Source organism: Mustela lutreola, chromosome 4 (genome assembly GCF_030435805.1).
Source record: "Mustela lutreola isolate mMusLut2 chromosome 4, mMusLut2.pri, whole genome shotgun sequence".
In the NCBI taxonomy this organism is placed as follows: domain Eukaryota; kingdom Metazoa; phylum Chordata; class Mammalia; order Carnivora; family Mustelidae; genus Mustela; species Mustela lutreola.
This window is the reverse complement of record NC_081293.1, coordinates 199,714,680-199,733,729: the sequence shown is the minus strand read 5'-3', so window position 1 is coordinate 199,733,729 and position 19,050 is coordinate 199,714,680. Positions and strand designations below refer to the sequence as shown.

General features: G+C 47.6%; 1 protein-coding gene and 1 long non-coding RNA gene across 3 annotated transcripts in view; one reads left to right on the top strand and one right to left on the bottom strand.

The window, feature by feature from the left end:
- LOC131829980 (uncharacterized) overlaps positions 1-19,050 on the top strand; it is a 77,294-nt gene that overhangs the window by 39,151 nt on the left and 19,093 nt on the right. The gene's annotated exons all lie outside the window — the stretch shown is intronic.
- On the bottom strand, positions 3,701-17,549 carry HTR5A (5-hydroxytryptamine receptor 5A). Its single transcript, XM_059172349.1, has 2 exons — positions 16,070-17,549; positions 3,701-4,830 (listed from the first exon to the last, which is right to left on the bottom strand). Exons 1-2 carry the CDS (start codon positions 16,811-16,813, stop codon positions 4,498-4,500), a joined length of 1,077 nt encoding a protein of 358 aa, XP_059028332.1. The 5' UTR covers positions 16,814-17,549; the 3' UTR covers positions 3,701-4,497.

The following is a 19,050-nucleotide window of genomic DNA, read 5'->3' as shown; positions in this document are numbered from 1 at the left end:
CCTCGATCTGTAGTGCACAATCCACATTCACACCTGCGGCCTCGTGTGGACACCGGCACCCGCGGCTGCTCACAAGGCTTCTGTCGGCAGGGAGGGGCATCATCCCTGATTCTGTCTGGGCCTGGTGTGATCAAGGGATCCTTCGAAGTCGGGGACGGGGGACAGAGGTGAGTCACAGGGACGTGTGGCCATGGAATGTCAGAGGGAGGAAGGCTGCCACCTTTGCAGCCGGAGGAGAGATGACAAGCCCAGGAAAGCAGGTGCCTCCAGAGGGAAACAGCCCCATGGGCAGCATGATTTGTAGCCAGGGAGGCTGTGTTGGACTTCTGACCCACAGACCGTGAGATGATCAACTTGCATGGTTTCAAGCCATCAGATATGTACCGGTTGTTACAGCAGCAAAAGGAAACTCAACAGTGCGCATGTTCTCTAGTGAAATTATTGGGCATCCGGTGTCTTCCCATCACGCGGGGGAAGCTGGCTGGTGTGTGGGGTCCTCGCTGCATTCGTAGGTCCCTGGACCTTGGCTTCGGGCTGCGTGGTGGGGTGGGTGTGTCTGGAGCGGGAACTCTCTGTCCCAGGGATGGCCTCACGGGGGGCGTGAGGACCCTGACTCTGCCGGGGGCAAACCTAGGCTGGCTGGCGAAGGAGTGGGAAGGAATGAGTGGGTGACAGTCGAACGAGGATGTCCCTGCTCTCGGACAGGAGGACTCAGCGTCAGAAAGAAGACAACCTTCCCTGAGTCACTTGAGGGCCATACGGATTCATTTCACGCACTGTTAGTTTAAAGTACCAACCACTTTTTATCGGGAGCTCAGCATGCAGATAGTAGGGCTGCAGCTGGAAGATAGTGTTTGACAAAATTGGGACGACCCTGACCGTGAAGGACCGTGAGAGCAAGCTGGGGAACCTGCCAGACAGCACAGCGGACCCTAGGCCTCGAGTAGAGTGCGGTGCTGGGGACACGTGGGGAGAATCAAACGACGGACGGACGGACAGACAGACAGCGCTGTGCATTTGTGGCTGGAGTCAGGGACGGGGCTGCAGCAGCCGAGTCTCCTGTGCTGGGCGTCGGGTTACCGGGTGAATCTCCCAGAGCTTCCTAACCCTAACCCTAACCTTATCTCTATCCTATTTCTATCCTATCTCTACCCTATCTCTATCCCTAACCCTAGCCCAAACCCCAACCCTGTCCCTAGTCCTACCGTCTCCCTAGCCCTATCCTGCAGTAGTGTGTCTGGGCTGATTAAGCAAGTACCGCAGACCAAGCCATTTAAACAAACAAAATCCATTTTCTCCGTTGCAGGGGCTGGGTGGCCGGGGTCATGGTGCCAGCAGGCGGGTCCCTCCTGCGGCCGCTCCCCGGCATGTGGAGGCCATCCTCTCCCCATGTCCTCTCAGGGCTGTCGCTCCGTGTGCCTGTGTCCTCCTGTCTTCGAGGGACACCGGACCTCACATTCCCTTAATCGCCTCCACATCCGGTTACACCCGGAGGGCTGGGGGTTAGGGCGTCACATACGCATTCTGGGGGGACACGACTCAGCCCACGACACCCCCAGAGAAGTTGGACGGTGGAGCCTGGAGACACTGTCCTGTGGAAAGCCGCCGCCCGCAGCACGCGCCTGTCTGGTCGGGGCTCAGGACGCTCTTCAGTCCTGTCGACAGAGACACCTGTTGGCCAGAGACAATGTCTCTGCACCCGAGAGGGGTCAGGAAAGAGTGTGCAGCTCTGAATGCAAAGGGCAGGACAGGACAGAGCGCCGGTGTGTGGCTGGGTGACCTCATGGTGGCCAGACGCGGGCCACCCACGAAGGATGTGGTCCTCGGAGCTGACCTGGCCCCCGTCACTCAGGGGCCGCTCAGGAGGGCGAGGACCCCAGCCCGGCGAACAGACAGAACTGAGCGTGAGACTGCGGGTCAGCGCTGGGCGGCCGGCGGAGTCACAGGGGACAAAATGCCCCCGACACGCCTACCTTGACCACCGTTTGCATTTTGTAATATTTCCTACCTAGTGGTCGGCAGCCTTCGGGATTGAAATGGAAGCAAGATGATTCCTTTGTTGCCATTTGGTCCTTCTCGCGGATGGCGTTTCCAGCTCTGGGTGCTGTCTGTAGAGTGTTCCGCACCGGGAATATTTTAAGTGACTAAGTGACGTCTGGGAAGTGTGAGATACATACGAACAGTCCCGTGCCTAACGCATCTCACAAGATAGTAATAACTGGGTAGGAGATTGAAATGGCTATTATGACAACGTATCTCTCCAACAAGGTGTGCCGAACCCTGGTTGGGGCGGGGGGTCCAGAAGTTACTAAAGCCACCAGACCGATGTGGCATGTTTTCTGAAAGCCTCACTTTACTGTAAAGTTCGAAGGAAATAACCCTTTTCTTTAAAGAGAAGAAGGCAAACATTGAAATTATGGCATATAGTAAAGAATTTCACATGCACTTTCAGAGAGAATAGACGTTAACCGTTTACCCTTGGTTCTGATGGCGCATCTCCAGGTTCTCTGCAGTGTCTGTGCGTGACTCCGTCCGCTGCGGGCGCTAGCGGAATTCTGGAAGCTCTTCTTTATCACCGCACCCACGTCGAATGGGACTCTGTCGTTGCAGGTAGTAGCAGGGGAGGTAACTCAACAATCTGTATTTTGAGATATTTATGGGTTTGGTACTTGAACTGATAAATGCAGAAGGACAAAGAAATCTGAGAATGTTTCTGAGTAAATTCTTCTAGACCTGAGGTCTGTACTTAGCGATGTCAGTCACAACCTCACAAAAGATGTACAACACTTTCTCCTTCACTCACATTCTTGGAGAAAGACTTTGCGGTAAAGGCAAGACTAAGCTTCCAACCAAGCATACAAACGAACACAAATTTCCTATTTTTGAAATCTCCCATCCAAGTAGTAACCAGGCCCGACCCTGCTTAGCTTCCGAGATCAGACGAGATGGGGCGCGTTCAGGCTGGTATGGCTGTAGACTATTTTTTGAAATCTCAATTGATATAATTTATGATAAACAAAAGCAGACATATATTTATTATAATAATTCAAAGGTGATTATCATACATAATTTTAAATTCATGCATTCCAAGAATCAGGGACGTAGCGGACCACAGTCAGTTTTATTGTCGAGACCTTTTCAAAGTCTTGACTGACGGCCTGGGTTTTCTCTGATCCTATAACTGCTGTATCATCATCTAGTTGTTGACTCATTTAGAGAAAGGTGTCGTTTTGTAAGGGACTGAGGCCACATTTTATTGTGCTTCTGCCTTTCTCACTAGTTGCTAGTGGGATTCGCACACCAATAAAAAGACAGCAAATTAACCAACTGTCCCTGTAAATTGACGTGTTTGGTGAGCGTGCCTTCACAGTCCTCGGTTGTGAAGCTGTGCTGAGGTCGGCCACTCACGTCATGACGCTTCCTGGACGCCCAGGATCCAAGGATAGAGGTCTTTGTCCTGCAACATCCGAATAAATTCCATACAAATAAAACCCATAGAAAATAAGCACATTTGACAGATTCTACAAAACCAGCGGATTGTACAGTTGCTTCAGAATGGAAAGAGGTGTTGGTGTTTGATTTTTAGTTCCTTTCCAAGTTGACGGGTTGAATTTTAGAATAAACTAGCCAAGCAGAACCTTGACCTCCTCCATAGCTCTGTGTGTGTGTGTGTGTGTGTGTGTGTGTGTGCACGCATGTGTGTGGTTGCCACAAAGTCTTAAAGCCAATATTCACAGCTGCTGTGCTGTGGCTATGCACTTCAATAGGGTTAGAGACAATATCTTGTAGCCAAACACTGGGACGTACACAGTAAGTACTAGGGTATACTTACCAGGACCATAGAACGAAATTTCAAGTTAGGGACTCTACCAGAAAACTGGGAATTCTGGTTTCCTGCCCCTCTGGTGTCCCCGTTCTGACTTCTTCTCCATCATTTTCTAGCCACGTTGCTTGATTTCCTTCCTCTCGTTTACCTTGTATGACTGCTCTGGGGCCAGGACGACGGCCAGGCTGGAGTGGACTGGGGGGAGGGGGAGGGCATTTTGTGGGCAAAGTCTGTGGCTGTTAGGTGCAGAGTGAACAATAACAGATTAAGTTAGATCAAGAAGGTCACCCAGGGGCATCTTGGTGGCTCAGGTCATGATCTCAGGGTCCTGGGATGGAGCCCCGGCATCGGGCTCTCTGCTCAGTGGGGAGCCTGCTTCCTCCTCTCTCTCTGCCTGCCTCTCTGCCCACTTGTGATCTCTCTGTCAGATAAATAAAATCTTTTAAAAAAAAATTGTAAAAGAAAAAAAAAGGGCACCCAAGCTGCCTGTGAAGACCCACATTCCTACCTCGGAGTGGGGAAGTGAGGGCTAGTTCTGAAGATGACCCCGGAGAGCCTGGAGGACATGCCTCTTCCATGTGGAAGGGGTCCATGGTAGGGACGGGGAAGCAGATGGAGCTGGAAATCTCACTGAGTTCGAGGATCTTGTCCCTCCTCCCCAGGCCTCCCGCTCAGTGTTGCCTACAAAAGAAGTTCTTGAAGGCGCTGTTATAGTTCTTGTTGAACGCTGTGTAGATGAGCGGGTTGAAGAAGGAGTTGGAGTAGCCGAGCCAAAGGAAGATGCTCTTCCAGACGGCAGGGATGTCGTAGGCGCAGAGAGGGCCGATGAGCTCCGTGGTGAAGAAGGGCAGCCAGCAGAGCGCGAACACCCCGATGAGGATGCCCACCATCAGGGCAGCTCTCTGCTCCTTCTGTTCCCTCCACGTGTCCCCTTCTGTCTGGAAGGTGACAGTGGTGTGGCGCACGGTGAACACCATCTGGGGCTGCGGCGCAGGGGTCTTCGCCTAGAAAAGATCAGCAGAAGCTCCATGAAGGGCTCCTTGGGCCCGTCAGGCCTGTGCGAGCTGAACCGGACACTGATGCTGGGCTCCTGCCCATCCCTCGGAAAAGGAAGTCCTTGACGGTCGGGTGCGGGAAACTGGCCGCCTGTGGAGCCCACCCTCAGCTGTGGAAACAGGGCATGGGACTGCGGCGCGTGCTTACGTCTTAGACAGGGAAGGAGCTGGGAGCGTCTCTAACAAACGTGGCGAAGATGAATTCCCTGTTGCTGTCTAGTCAGCAGGGAAAACAGAAATAGATCGGTCATGCAGGACAGAATTTACTGACAAAGGTCCGTGAGTAATCAAAAGCGCGCTCAATCCTTACCAACCCCTTGGGCAATAAAAGCCTGATTTCCTGAAATTTTAACAGCTTTCTGTGCTCATGTGAGTCCTCCCTGAAGGAATTTTCTAGAATTTCTTCTGAGGTCAGCTTCCTATGACTGTTGGGGACAGTTCACTCACCAGGATCTCCTTCGGGGCTTATTCTGTGTCCTTGCCTTTCCCCAACGTTCTTGGAAAACAGACTCCAGACGCTTAGGCTCTCCCCAGGGGGTGCTCCCAGGTCCCCTGTGGGCAGGTTTCCACAGAACTGGGCTGTCCCCATTCCAGTCCCTTCTCCAGAGACGTGGGATTTCTGGGAAAGGGGCTCTTCCCTCCGTTCCAGTCCTTCTACTTCCATCTTTAGGGAATTGAAATAAGGAATATCTGACAAAAAGACAGCCTAAATACGGAGAAATCACAGTGGGTAGATTTACTAAACTAGCAAAGCTAACCGGCCCAGGCAGGCTTTCTGGGCCAATCAAGCATTCGCTGGTAGGTGAGACCGCATGGATATTAGATTTTATTCTTCCCAACACCAGCATTCTGTGACCCCAGTGCGTTTGGAAAGGAGAATTCCCCAGCTCTCTCTCAGGCAGCACACAAACTTTCCGGTCAAGGGCCAAGTCGGAAGGTCATTCTCGCCAACCTAAACCACCTACCAGGTTCAAGACTACATCCATAAATTGGAGTCAAAAGATATCGGCTTGTCTGTCATATAAAATATCAGGCGTACGTAGGAATACTATGGTTAAAGCGATATTAGTTGATATATGAATTATTAAGTTTGTACGATAGCCTTCCTGTCATTTCCTTGACTAACGAAACACTGCTTCCTGCACAATTGAAAAGATCGTCAATATTGGAACAAACAGTGCCCCATGCTGCACCCCTCACAACAGACACGAGGCGAGAAGGGAAAGTCTCTGTTTCTACATCCCAATCATCTCACCCCGAGTTGGCTCGATGGGAAGCTTTCTCAGATCATTGGCACGTATCTGGTAGTGCGTTGTAGTGAATTCATTTACGGAAATGCAAACACAATGTATAGTTTCATTTTCCAGCATAAAACAGGGAAACCCACCAAATTTTTAATAAAACTCAATCCTAAAATGGCATCAGGGAAGACATTTCCCCCCATTTTCCAAAGATGGCAACTGAAGGGGAATTCTGATCCTGACCGTTCAACCCCGCCCCGCCCCCAATTCTGCTCCCTCCCAGCACTTTTTTGGTGGTGACACTGGCCACTCAGGGTTGTGACTCCCTTGCACCCACCCCTTAATTCTCTATAGCACAGCTGATATGAAGGCAGAACTCTAAAACTAGTCTTTTGTTAAAGTAGAAATAAACACAGCAACACACAGCCGGATATCCTGGCTTTTGAGAGATGGCGCACTCTTGGGACCCGACCAGCCCCTCCCACCACGACTCCATGTCTGCCTTCCCTGTGGTCGTTAGCTTTTGCAGACTGACTCCAGAAGCCCACATGCAGTCCTTTATATACTCAACTTTCCATTACAAGACAGAATGAGCTCCACAACGAAACGACCAACGTAAAGCCAACCTTCTGTAAGGCTCAGATAGACCCCCAGAGTTGCACATTCAATTTGCAGGAGTTTCCTGTTGCATAACGGAAGAGGTTGCAAGGTTTCCATTCTGGAGAGCCATCTTCTTTCCCAGTGATTGACACTCAGAGTATCTGCCTCTCTTGAGATCCTGCCCATCCCAACACTCAGATCCTGTCCTATATGCAAAAGGGCTGCCGTGTCAGGATGTAGCTCATTGTTCATCTGAGGGATGCGACCACAGTGGTTGCTCGTCCAGGTGTATGACTTACATTTAAGTGTAGGATTTGAGTATTTCTATAAAAATAAGTCTCAGGAAAGGGAGCCTACGTATTATAAGACAGTTTCATGGAAGCCCATGGCTTCAGTCATGGTCCTTGTAAAGGGAGGTTAAGTGCCTTACATGCAGCCCTGATTCAAAGACTATTTGGCAATTATACTATAAAACCTCGTGTTCTTCTGGTACAGCCTATTACAGGCTCTTACAGAGGAAGAGCTATTCCCAAATAGAACATACATTCATTGGACCTGCACGGGTTTTCCTCCATGTCACGGTTCTCCTGGTGAGTGAAGTGTGTTCTCAAACAGGTTCCAGGTATTGTATTTCTGAGTTTGTCTTCAGGACGATTTCTCCCACGTCAATAGGGTGTCCCAGCAGAATGTCCCTTCACAGGTGTTAGATTCATGCTCCTTTCTCACGGAGTTACTAGTACAGCAGGGTGGGGGCCCACATCCACGGGTCCTTCCAACAAAGATTCAAGTGTCATGTTTCAACAATTCTTGCCGTGTTCTATGAGAACCCCTTAGTGTTCTAGTCTAAACTCAATTTAAATATTTTTTTTCTAATTACTTTCTTTTTATGGTTTGCTTGGAGTCAGGAATTGTTTATCGGTGAGTCCTAGAACTCCATGTGTCTCGGAAAAGCACATTTTCTAGGACCTCAGTGTGAAATGTTGATCAGCACTGACACTTCTCCTGGTGTGGCATTCAACACCAACTCACTGGTCAGAAGAAAGAGGGTCACTGATTCAAAGTGGTGCTTCTGGGGTAGCAGAGGCCCTGCTAGGAGGAGGATCTGTTGTCTGGGAGGTTTTAGGTTTCTAGTTGTCTTATGTCTCTTGGTGGCTCACCTGTGGCTTTCTGACTCGGGGACTCCTTAGATCTTTGCTCCTTGTTAATCAATGATAGCAACCAGGCACCTAACCGAGTCTGGAGAGTTGAATTCTATGAATTACTCTACCAAATACTCAACATGCTCATTAGTAGATTCACAGAAAAAGAAGTAGTAGGGTAAAAGAAAGTGAACATTCAAGCCAAATTAGGCTTTTCCTAATTATCTTTATAACACTGTTATAGTTTATTTGTTAATTTTTAGTGTTCAGCAGCTCCCCAGCTGCTGTAACACCCAGTGCTCATCACAGCACATGCCCTCAATGCCCATCACTTCGCTTATGAAATTTCTCTAAGTGAACAATAGCCTAATCTCTCCACGTATATGTGTTCTTTGGGGGTCATGGGCTTACATGTTAGACTTCTCATCTTTCCAAAATGGTTGTGTGCTAAATCATAATTCACCAGTTAATCATAAATCTAATGTGTTTCCTTAATTTCCTCTACCATTTGGCTGCACTTTCCTATTAATATCACAAATAATCGATAGATTACCATCCGTAATGGGTATGGAGCTCAGGGATGAAAACCCTTACCTCAAAAGTGTTGTTTTGGGTGATTTGCAAGTTAGACCAGACCATTGTGAGAACAGAGGACGGGCAGATGAGGCAGGATGCTCACACGAGAAATGGTCTTGCATGTTGAGTGACGGCTCCACAAGGGGAAGAGTGTAAACGTTCCTCAAACTTCCCAACTAACTTAGGAAAAGACGGATTCTTCTGTAGCTATGGTCACAAGGAGTCCTGCCATGTGTTTAAATATCTCTGGCTGATCAGGGACCATATAGCTCTGTGAATACAAACCTGCAAACCAACCAATCCATGGTTGAGTCCTACCCTAACCCATGCCAACTAGGGTAGGACTCACCCCAATAAATGCTCCTCTGATTGCCAATCAACAGCAGTGTCACCGAGTAACCCTACTTGAAGGTGATATCCATCGACCGCCCTCCAGTTCCTGAACTCTGTGCTGTCCCCAGGCCCAGAGATGGCTGGCATTCTGCCCTGCTCTAGAGACAGTACCTGACATATGTGGCTCTGTCTTACTGTGGTAAGCAGCAGGTTCGGCTTGTGTTTCCATCTCAGATTCTGTGCAGTGCTTGTATCACCCTTAGCTCTAGAGTGTGCCATTTTGAAGATGCTCCCAGGATGCTTGGACCACAGGTGTATTTTCTGGGCCCCAAAGTCCAGTTGCCCTCAGGGTGCCAGTCTCACTGGCTCTTCTTGTTCTCTGCATTTCGTTATCCTAGGACTTGTAACCAAAAGTGCCTTCCCTCAAGGTCTTCAGGCTTAGGTTTTTGTATCAAGTAACTAGACCTTTCATTGAGATGTATACCATTTGGTAATTGAATTAGATCCTTGCATAAGCCCATTAGATCGCTCGTCCTGGAGGTGTACCATTTAGCAAGTATTTTTTATGCCCTTAATGTACTTATTCTCCTGCTACTTGCTTTGCTTTTGCTGTTTTTTGTCCATAAGTGCAAAGTCTTTGTTTCATTGGTAATTTTTAAATGTTTTCTCCTGGAGAGCCTTTCTTTCAGTTGAGTGTATAAAGGATTATTCTATAAGGCATTGCTTTGATAATCCATTCCAAGTCAGAGCCAAGGGTAGTGGTTTGAGGACTATTAGACCTAAGACCAATTTGTGGAAAGCAATGAATCAAACTTGGCTTTGGGTCTCAGTTTGTGAAAGAATGTCACTTTGTTTCGCTCATATTCCAGCTCAATAAGTGTTGGGCTGGTGATTGTGTGGTGCCTTGTCAGCCTCTGGTCAGGGATCCTGAGACATTATTCATATGGCTCTTGGAGGTTCTTTCTTGTCTGTCATGGTTTGTCGAAGCCAAGGTCTTGAACTTCTCCTTTAAGAACTTTGACTTCCTATTTTAAATTGCCCTATAATCCTAACTCTTGTCCTTTTCTTGACAAATGCCTTTTTTTTAAATTTATTTTCAGCATAACAGTATTCATTATTTTTGCACCACACCCAGTGCTTCATGCAATCCGTGCCCTCTATGCCTTTTTAAAATCTTCATAAGGAAATTCTGGCCAAACCAAAATTAATAAATTAAATCATTTTAGAGGAGAGAGAAATACCAAACAGTTAACAGCTTCTTTAATTGGGATGTTAAGGTCTTAAGCAAAATTCTAACTCTAAAATAGTCTCAAAGGTTTTGTAACATCCCCAAACACACCTGCCTTGCAGACCTAGGTCTTGCATGTTTCTGTTTAGCTTGACCCGAACTCCTAAATGCCCTGTCTTTAGGGGTGTCACAGAAAAAAACAAAGTCACACAGTAGAAGTGCCAGGTAAGATGTCAAACCTATAGATTTTCAGTTAAAACCCTGGCCTGCAGTTCAGTTAACAGTTATAACTTAGATTTTTCCTAAACTTCAGAGATAAAGTAAACATAAAAATTATTATAGAACTTAGAGTTTCATGAGAGTATTGAAGGAAGCTTTTATTGTCCTGGACTAAAAATCTGACCCAGAGAGTGATGTTCGCTGGAGTCCCCTCAGAAGGGGAAAAGCAGATGCTTACAAGTAGAAGGATAGAAATGGGAGGGGCTATCTGATCCAGCTGTGAAAATTTAAAACCTAAAAATATAAAATGCATTATATAAAGCAATTTCAGAGGCCTTTCTCTTTTAAATTTAGTTTGTTTTTTTGAGAGAGAGCATGAACAGGAAGGGGTGGAGAGGAGGGAGAAGGAACCCAAAGCAGACCCTGTACTGGGGGCAGAGCACAACCTGGGGCTCAGTCCCATAACCAAGAGATCATGACCTGTGCCAAAACCAAGTCTTCTACTTAACCAACGGAGACGCCCAGGCATCCCTCAGAAGCCCGTCTTTTAACCCCTGGCCAGACTTATCAGAAAGAAAAGAGAAAGGACCCAAATAAACAAAATTATGAATGAAAGAGGAGAAATCACAACCAACATCAAAGAAATGCAAACGATTATAAGAGAATGTTATGAGCAATTATATGCCAGCAGATTAGGCAAGGTGGAAGAAATGCATAAGTTCCCAGAAATGTATAAACTACCAAAACTGAAACAGGAAGAAATAGAAAGCTGAACAGACCCATAACCAACAAAGAAATTGAGTCAGTAATCGAAAATCTCCCAACAAAAAAGAGGTCCAGGGCTAGATGGCTTCCCAGGGGAAATTCTACTAGACATTTGAAGAATTAATACCTATTCTTCTGGAACTGTTCCAAAAAATAGAAATGGAACTAAACTCATTCTGTGAGGCTGACATTACCTTGATCCCAAAACTAGACAAAGACCCCACCAAAAAGAAGTACAGAAAAATATCCCTGATGAGCATGGATGCAAAAATTCTCACCAAGATATTAGCTAATAGGATCCAACTGTACATTAGAAGGATTATTCACCACAACCAAGTGGGATTTATTCCTGGGATCCAGGGGTGGTTCAACATCTGCAAATCAATCAACGTGATACACCACCTTAATAAAAGAAAGGATAAGAACCATATGATCCTCTCAATAGATGCAGAAAAAGCATTTGGCAAAATGCAGCATCCTTTGTTGATTAAAGCTCTGCAGTGTTGGGGTAGAGGGAACATACCTCAATATCATAAAAGCCATATATGAAAAACCCACAGGGGAAAAACTGACAGCTTTTCCCCTAAGGTCAGAAACATGACCAGGGATGTCCACTCTCACCACTGCTGTTCAACATAGTTCTGGAAGTCCCAGCCTCAGCAATCAGACAACAGAAAGAAATAAAAGGTGTCCAAATTGTGAAAGAAGTCCTCCAACTCTCACTCTTCACAGATGACATGATCCTCTTGTTGAAAACCCAAAAAAGACTCCAAATCTGCTAGAACTCACACAGCAATTCAGCCAAGTCACAGGATATAAAATCAATGCATAGAATTCAGTTGCATTTCTATACGCAAACAATGAGACAGAAGAAAGAGAAATTAAGGAGTCAATCCCATTAACAATTGCACACAAAACTATAAGATACCTAGGAATAATCCTAACCAAAGAGGGAGATAATCTATACTCAGAAAACTATAAGGTACTCACGAGAGAAATTGAGGAAGACACAAAGAAATGGGAAAACATTCCATGCTCATGGATTAGAAAAACAAATATTGTTAAAATGTCTGTGCTACCCAGAGCAACCTATACATTCAATACAATCCCTATCAAAATACCATCAACATTTCTCAGAGAGCTGAAACAAATAATCTTTTTTTTTTTTTTAAAGATCTTATTTATTTTATTTGACAGACAGAGATTACAAGTAGGCAGAGAGGCAGGCAGAGAGAGAGAGAGAGAGAGGAGGAAGCAGGCTCCCTGCTGAGCAGAGAGCCCGATGCGGGACTCGATCCCAGGACCCTGAGATCATGACCTGAGCCGAAGGCAGCGGCTTAACCCACTGAGCCACCCAGGCGCCCTGAAACAAATAATCTTAAAATTTGTATGGAACCAGAAGACCTTAAGTAGAAAAAAAAAAAAAAAGAATGCTGTAAAAGAAAACCAAAACAGGAGGCATCACAATTCCAGACTTCAAGCTATGTTACAAAGCTGTGGTCACCAAGACAGGATGGTACTGGCACAAAGACACATAGATCAGTGGAACAGAATAGAGAACCCAGAAATGGACCCTCAACTCTATAGTCAACTAATCTTCAACAAAGCAGGAAAGAATGTCCAATGGAAAAAATACAGTTTCTTCAACAAATGGTGTTGGGAAAATTGGACAGCCACATGCAGGAGGACAAAACTGGACCATTTTCTTACACCATACACAAAAATAAACTCAAAATGAATGAAAGACCCAAATGTGAGACAGGAATCCATCAGAATCCCAAAGGAGAACACAGGCAGCAACCTCTAGGACCTTGGCCATCACAGCTTCTTGCCAGACACGTCCAAAGGCAAGAGAAACAAAAGTAAAGATGAACTATTGGGACTTCATCAAAATAAAAAGCTTTGCACAGCTAAGGAAACAGTCAACAAACTAAAAGACAACCTACAGAATGGGAGAAGATATTTGCAAATGTCTTATCAGATAAAAAGCTAGTATCCAAAATCTATAAAGAACTCAACACCCAAAAAACAAACAAACAAACAAACAAAATCCAGTCAATAATGGGCAGACCACATGAACAGACATTTCTCCAAAGAAGACATCCAGATGGCCAACAGACACATGAAAAAATGCTCAACATCACTCAGCATCAGGGAAATACAAATAAAAGCCACAATGAGATACTACCTTACTCCAGTCAGAATGGCTAAAATTAACAAGTCAGGAAATAGCAGGTGTCGGTGAGGATGTGGAGAAAGGGGAACCCTCCTACAGTGTTGGTGGGAATGCAAGCTGGTGCAGCCACTCTGGAAAACAATATGGAGGTTCCTCAAAAAGTTGAAAATAGAGCTACCCTATGGCCCAGCAATTGCACTATTAGGTATTTACTCAAAGGGTACAAACGTAGTGATTCAAAGGAGCACCTGCACCCCAATGTTTATAGCAGCAACGTCCACAAGAGCAAAACTATGGAAAGAGTCCAGATGTCCATTGACAAATGAATGGATAAAGAAAATGTGGTATGTATAAACAATGGGATATCTTGGAACACTGAAAAAAAATAAAATTAAAAAATTAAAATTTACCTTAAAGAAATATCAAAAAATAAACAATGGAATATTACTCAGCTATCAAAAAATTAAATCTTAACCATTTGCAATGATGTGGCTGAAAGTAGAGGATGTTATGTTAAGTGAAATAAGTCAATCAGAGAAAGACAATTATCACGCAATTTCCCTCACATGTGGAATTTAAGAAACAAAGCAAAGGATCATAGCGGAAGGGAGGAAAAGATGAAATAAGACGAAATCAGAGAGGGAGACAAATCATAAAAGATTCTGAACTCTAGGGGACAAACAGAGGCTTGCTGGAGGAGAGGCAGGTGGGGACGGGGTCACTGGGCGGCGGCATGAAGGGGGCACGTGGTGCACTGAGCACGGGGTGTTACATGCAACTGATGAGTCACTGACCTCTACCTCTGAAACTAATAATACACTCTCTGTTAATGAGTTGGATTTAAGTAAAATAAAAAAATAGAGAAAGATTCAGGCAGATGAAGTCACCCCTCCCAACATCCCCTAGATCTCCATTGCTTCCCAAAAATGCCATTTAAGATTAGACACTGTGGCTGGCCAGCAGAGCTCTGCCACAGACTAGTCAGCAGTAAATCCAGCATGATCTTTTTATGCCAGACATTTAGTAGTGGTGCATGATGACGTGCTTTGTCAAGGGCAAGGCCTGTCTCTCCTGTGGCCCGCTCCCAGCCCAGTGTCTGACAGAGGTTAGGCTCTCAGTAGGTATTTGAAGAAAACTTAGCAGACAAAGAAGCAAGGAAAAAGTGTTGTGTTTCCCTAGGTAACACAGCCAGTTGGGGGTAGGACTCTATATGGAAAATTTGGCACCTGCTACCAGAGACAAAGCAGGAGACCTGGTTTGTCATTCACCCTTCCCAGTAACAGTGGAGCCCTGGACCATTTGAAGGTCTTGCAAACCAACGGCCCTATTTTCTTAAGTTATGTGGCAGAGAGAGAGAGAGAGAGAAAATAAAATGGTGCAAAAAATACATATAAAAGCAGAACAATGTAAAAATGTTTTGCTAATGTTCTCTCCAGAGCAGAGCAGTGAAAGGCTGCATCACTTTGCAGTAAATTTCATAAGACAGAACTGTGACTGCTTTTCCTTGTCACCCCATGTCTGGTATTTGTTGTAAACCATTGGCCTGGATAAGCATCCTGGCAGAAGAGGGTCTGTGGGAGGAGGGCCCTTGAAGGTGGCCAGTGCTCTTGTTCCTGGCCTGGAGTTGGGGTGGGTCGTCATGCGTGTGGAAGCCCCGGGCAGTTTGGTGCCCCATCGGCACTCCTCGTTCCGTTCCGAAATCTAATAGCACAGGGTTTTCCCAAATCTAGCACTGCTGTCATTTTGCTCTGAATAATTTTTTGTTGGGGGAGCCTGCCTGGTGCATTATACAATGTTTTCCCCCCAAATCTTAATGTCTCCAGACATTCCAAATGGCCCATGGAGGGGATAAATCACCCCCTGCTTGAGGCCATTGTTCTGGATAAAAGGATAGGTAGCCTCTGACCCCCTTTTCCCGCTTCTAGAAGGACGCACTTTCTTCTCCCTTACCTACACCTCTGGTCCCTCTGAGCTTGATTGACTGGTTATTGCTGGAATTAGCTACTGATCCCCAAACACAACCGTATCACAGCACTCACCAGAGTGTCTATCGCCCTCACTAGAGGGAGCTCTTCCTGGGAGAGATGATGTCTTTATCATTCTTCACTCCCTGCACCAAGCCCATACACAGTGTGGGTTTAAAATGCTTAATAGAATTTATGTTTTTCCAGAGCCAAGAACAGAAACTGGGGCTGTGTAGACTTCTGACCTAACTTAAATACATGAATTGGGCTCAAGGGAAGGCCTTGGCAGTGAGAGCTGGGGTGGGGAGAGCTGTCTTCACACCCGGTGCATTCAGTCGTGCATTTCCTGAATCTGCAGTCACAGGGCTGGATTAGTAAGGGTTAACAACCAAACAGGAAAGCATGGTGGAAAGAAGACAGGATAAGAGACTTCACTGTTGCGTAGCTACTGTCTCACAGAAAAGGCTACTTGTAAAGGCCTGGGGGATTGTCTGCCTTAGATTTTTAATTTCCTCCTGTCGCTTGTTTGGGAAGGCGGACAAGTGACCCTCTGCTGCCCACAAAAGGCCCGATGGGGCTGGAAACAGACCCAGAAGGCAACACAGAGGCAGTGGAAGTGTCTAACAAAAGCAGGCTCCGAAATGGGTGAATGCCTCATAAGGACACTGCAGAACAGCAGGTGGTAAGCCAGGAGATACTCTGTTTTTGCAAGATTAGTTGCTTTGATTTGCAAAGAAAAAAGCAGACTGGCCTAAAACATTAATCCGCTCTGCCTGATGTTGAGCAGTCTTTCTGCCAAGTCATGTTACCATCTGTCCTCCCCCTTCTCCCCTCCCCTCCCCCGCCAAAAAACTAAAAAGCTCACTTTCTACAAACTGTCCGTGCGCTGGAGATAAAGCCTGAACGAATGAAAGTAAAGTATTTTCAAGGATCTCTGTAACACCCACCTCCACAGCCTCCGGCCAGGGTGACACGCTGTTGGTCTTCCTGGAGCCCACGCGGAGCTTGGCGGCCTTGTAGACCTTCCAGTACACGAAGAGCACCACGCAGAGCGGCAGGTAGAAGGCGCCCACGGTGGAGAACACGGTGTAGGAGGGCTCGCGGCTCACCTGGCACTCCTCGCTGCGCTCCGAGTATGTCTCCCCCCAGCCGAAGAGCAGCGGCGCCAGCGAGATCACCGCGGAGAGTGCCCAGGTGAGCACGATCATCACATTGGAGATGCGCTTGCGGGCGCGGGGCGTGTATTCCAGGTGACGCGCGACGGACCAATAGCGGTCCAGCGCGATGGCGGTCACATTCCAGATGCTGGCGGTGCAGCAGAGCACGTCGCACGCGATCCACAGCTGGCACAGCCGCCGACCCAGCTGCCAGCGCCGGCCGGACAACTCATGCACCAGGCTCAGCGGCATGACCAGAGCCGCCACGAGCACGTCCGAGATGGCCATGGACGCCACTAAGTTGTGCGGAACCCGGTGGAAGGTGCGCACACGGAGGATGGTCGCCAGTACCAGGAGGTTCCAGGAGAACGTCGCAGCCACCAGAAAGCCCAGCAAGGTCAGAACAAGCACACCGAAGACAGAGTGGAGGGGCGGGCTGGGGCGCGGGTCTTCGGCGTCAAGGCTGCTGTGGTTGGTCTCCGAAGGGGCGGGGGTGGAGAGAAAAAAATAGGTTAGGTTCACAGGTGAATCCATCGCTGGGTCAGGAGACCGGCCCGGGGTGCGTGCAGAAGGGGCGTTCGGGAAGACAGTCGTGGCCCCTGCGCCCGGAGCCACTCGGGGTGTTTGCGACCTCTGGCTGGTGGCGGGGTTTCTGGGGATTGTTTCCGAAACCTCCTGCCAGCGAGCACACGCGGGAGACGGGGTGGCTGAGACGAGGCTGCTGGGCTGCGTCTCGCAGCGCAGCCGGGGCCCTCCGAAGCCGTCACTTGCCGGGGCTTTTCCCCGCGGCACGGACAGCAGTCTGGTCACCCAGAGCTGAGCATCTCCCGAGTCGGGGGGCAGCTGGCGCCTCCGGAGCCTGTGGGTGCCGGAGGGGTGCTGGTGCGTCAGAGCAGGACTTGCGCTGCGCGTCCGCTCCCTCCTCGCCCCTCCGGGCGGCGGGCTGCAGCCTCAAGCCCGTGCAGGGAAGCCAGGCAGGGGCCGTTTTTCTGGGGATCTGCCTCCTGCTATCGCCCCAGCCCCAGCCCCACGCCGTCTGGGGCCGCGGCTCTGGGGCGGAACGCCGGCGCGCCCCTCCAGACCTGCTTCTCAAAGTGGGGATCCAGCCTACGTCAGGCATCAGCTGATGAGGCCGCCTATCCCCGCCCCTCCGCCCAGAGCGCGCAGTGCTCGCTCCCGGTGGTGCTGTCCGTGGTGCTGCTGTCTCCCCCACCCTGGGCCGGGGTCCTGGTGCTGTCCGCGGTACTGGCCCTGCTTCCCGAAATGCGCTTCCCGAGTGGATCAAGTTTACCAAGGAACTCTCCTGGAAGCATTCCTCGGGCTACCTCCCACCCACGTCCTTCCAGGGGTGGTCTGGATACCTTGAGTGGGTTCTCAGCTCTCCGGAGGGGCTTACCTTAAGCATGCACAGTTCCTCGTTGCGGGTCTAAGATGGTATCACTGGCTTTTCTTCTGAAGATGTCAGTACACAATTGCGTCCTTCCTACACAACACCTGGTGCTTCCCCTAAGGGATAGTTTTCCTTTAAGGAGAAAAGGCAAGAGAGCATTTACTGCTGTTCCTAGAAATGGCTGAGGTATTGGAACCACCACGTTTAAACTATGTCCTCAGAATCACAGAGAAGCTGCAGTCTTCCAGGGCTCCCCATTGGATTTGCTTCCTTTGAAATGCAATATGGGATACAAGTCGTTATAAAAACTCCATCTTCACTAGGAAGCATTTAATTCTTTCCCTCCACATACACACATGACCATATACACATCCATAGTAATTGGGAAAAAATAAAAATTCCTACCCAGAAGTTATGATAGAAGGCACTTCACAGAGGGAGACGTGATATAGCAAGATAAAATAAACCAAAATAAGAAGAACAATATGACAGAAAAGAATATGAGATGGCATCAAGCATTTTTAAAGTGCATATAATTGGTGTTATGAAGTCGTATACATTCACAAGTGGTTGGCCACAAGTTTGGTCAAAAGCTTTTTAGTTATTTGAAGATAAGAAATATGTTTTGTTACAAGATTCAGTTTCTAACAGAGGGCAATGAGCACCAAGAGAAGTCCCTGGAAAGAGAGAAAATCCTCCACTGGGACCCAGAGGAGAGAAAGCTGTTAGGAAATATTGATGAGAATATTCTTCATTAAATACAAGTTTATGCACATAGCTGTTTCACCAAATACCCCCTAAATATAGCTGATGGTGCCTGCTTGTGTACAGGGCTACTTTATGTGGCTCTAGTCAAGGGGAAAACTTGAGCTCATTCAGAGCACATCACCTTCTTGAAGCCATAGAACCAACTGGGATGAGATGTAAACTATGAATCTTCATCTTTGAAACAAATGGTCTGAACTATTTTGCATTCAGTTTCCGGAGCCCATGATTTGGAATAATGGGTGAGCTACACATCCCACAGGCAGCAGGCCTTGGTGCGGGGATCTTCTGATACAGATCTCAAAAGCCACCGTGGGTTCCAAGAATATTCCCCACTGGCACCGTGTGCTGAAGCTAGCAGTCCGCACTGAGAGTTCAGTGAGAAGCCATCAAATAAGGCGCCAAGCCGGGGATGACAGGGGACATTTTGTAAAAATCGGAGTGTCGCATAGGTAAGAGTACAGTCAAATGCTCTCACAAAGAAGAAATCCAATGGAGCATCTCAAGGAGAACCAAAATTTTTGAGAAATTTTGGTTTATCCCTTACAGAAACACAAAGAGAAATCACAACATTTCAGTTTCTTTATCTTAGAGCATGGCCATGATTTTAGCTTGG

Coding starts and splice junctions, on each gene's coding strand:
- HTR5A (XM_059172349.1), bottom strand. CDS start 16,813: ATGGATTCACCTGTGAACCTAACCTATTTTTTTCTCTCCACCCCCGCC. Junction 4,831..16,069: donor CCTGGCCGGAGGCTGTGGAG/GTGGGTGTTACA, acceptor GATCTTTTCTAG/GCGAAGACCCCTGCGCCGCA.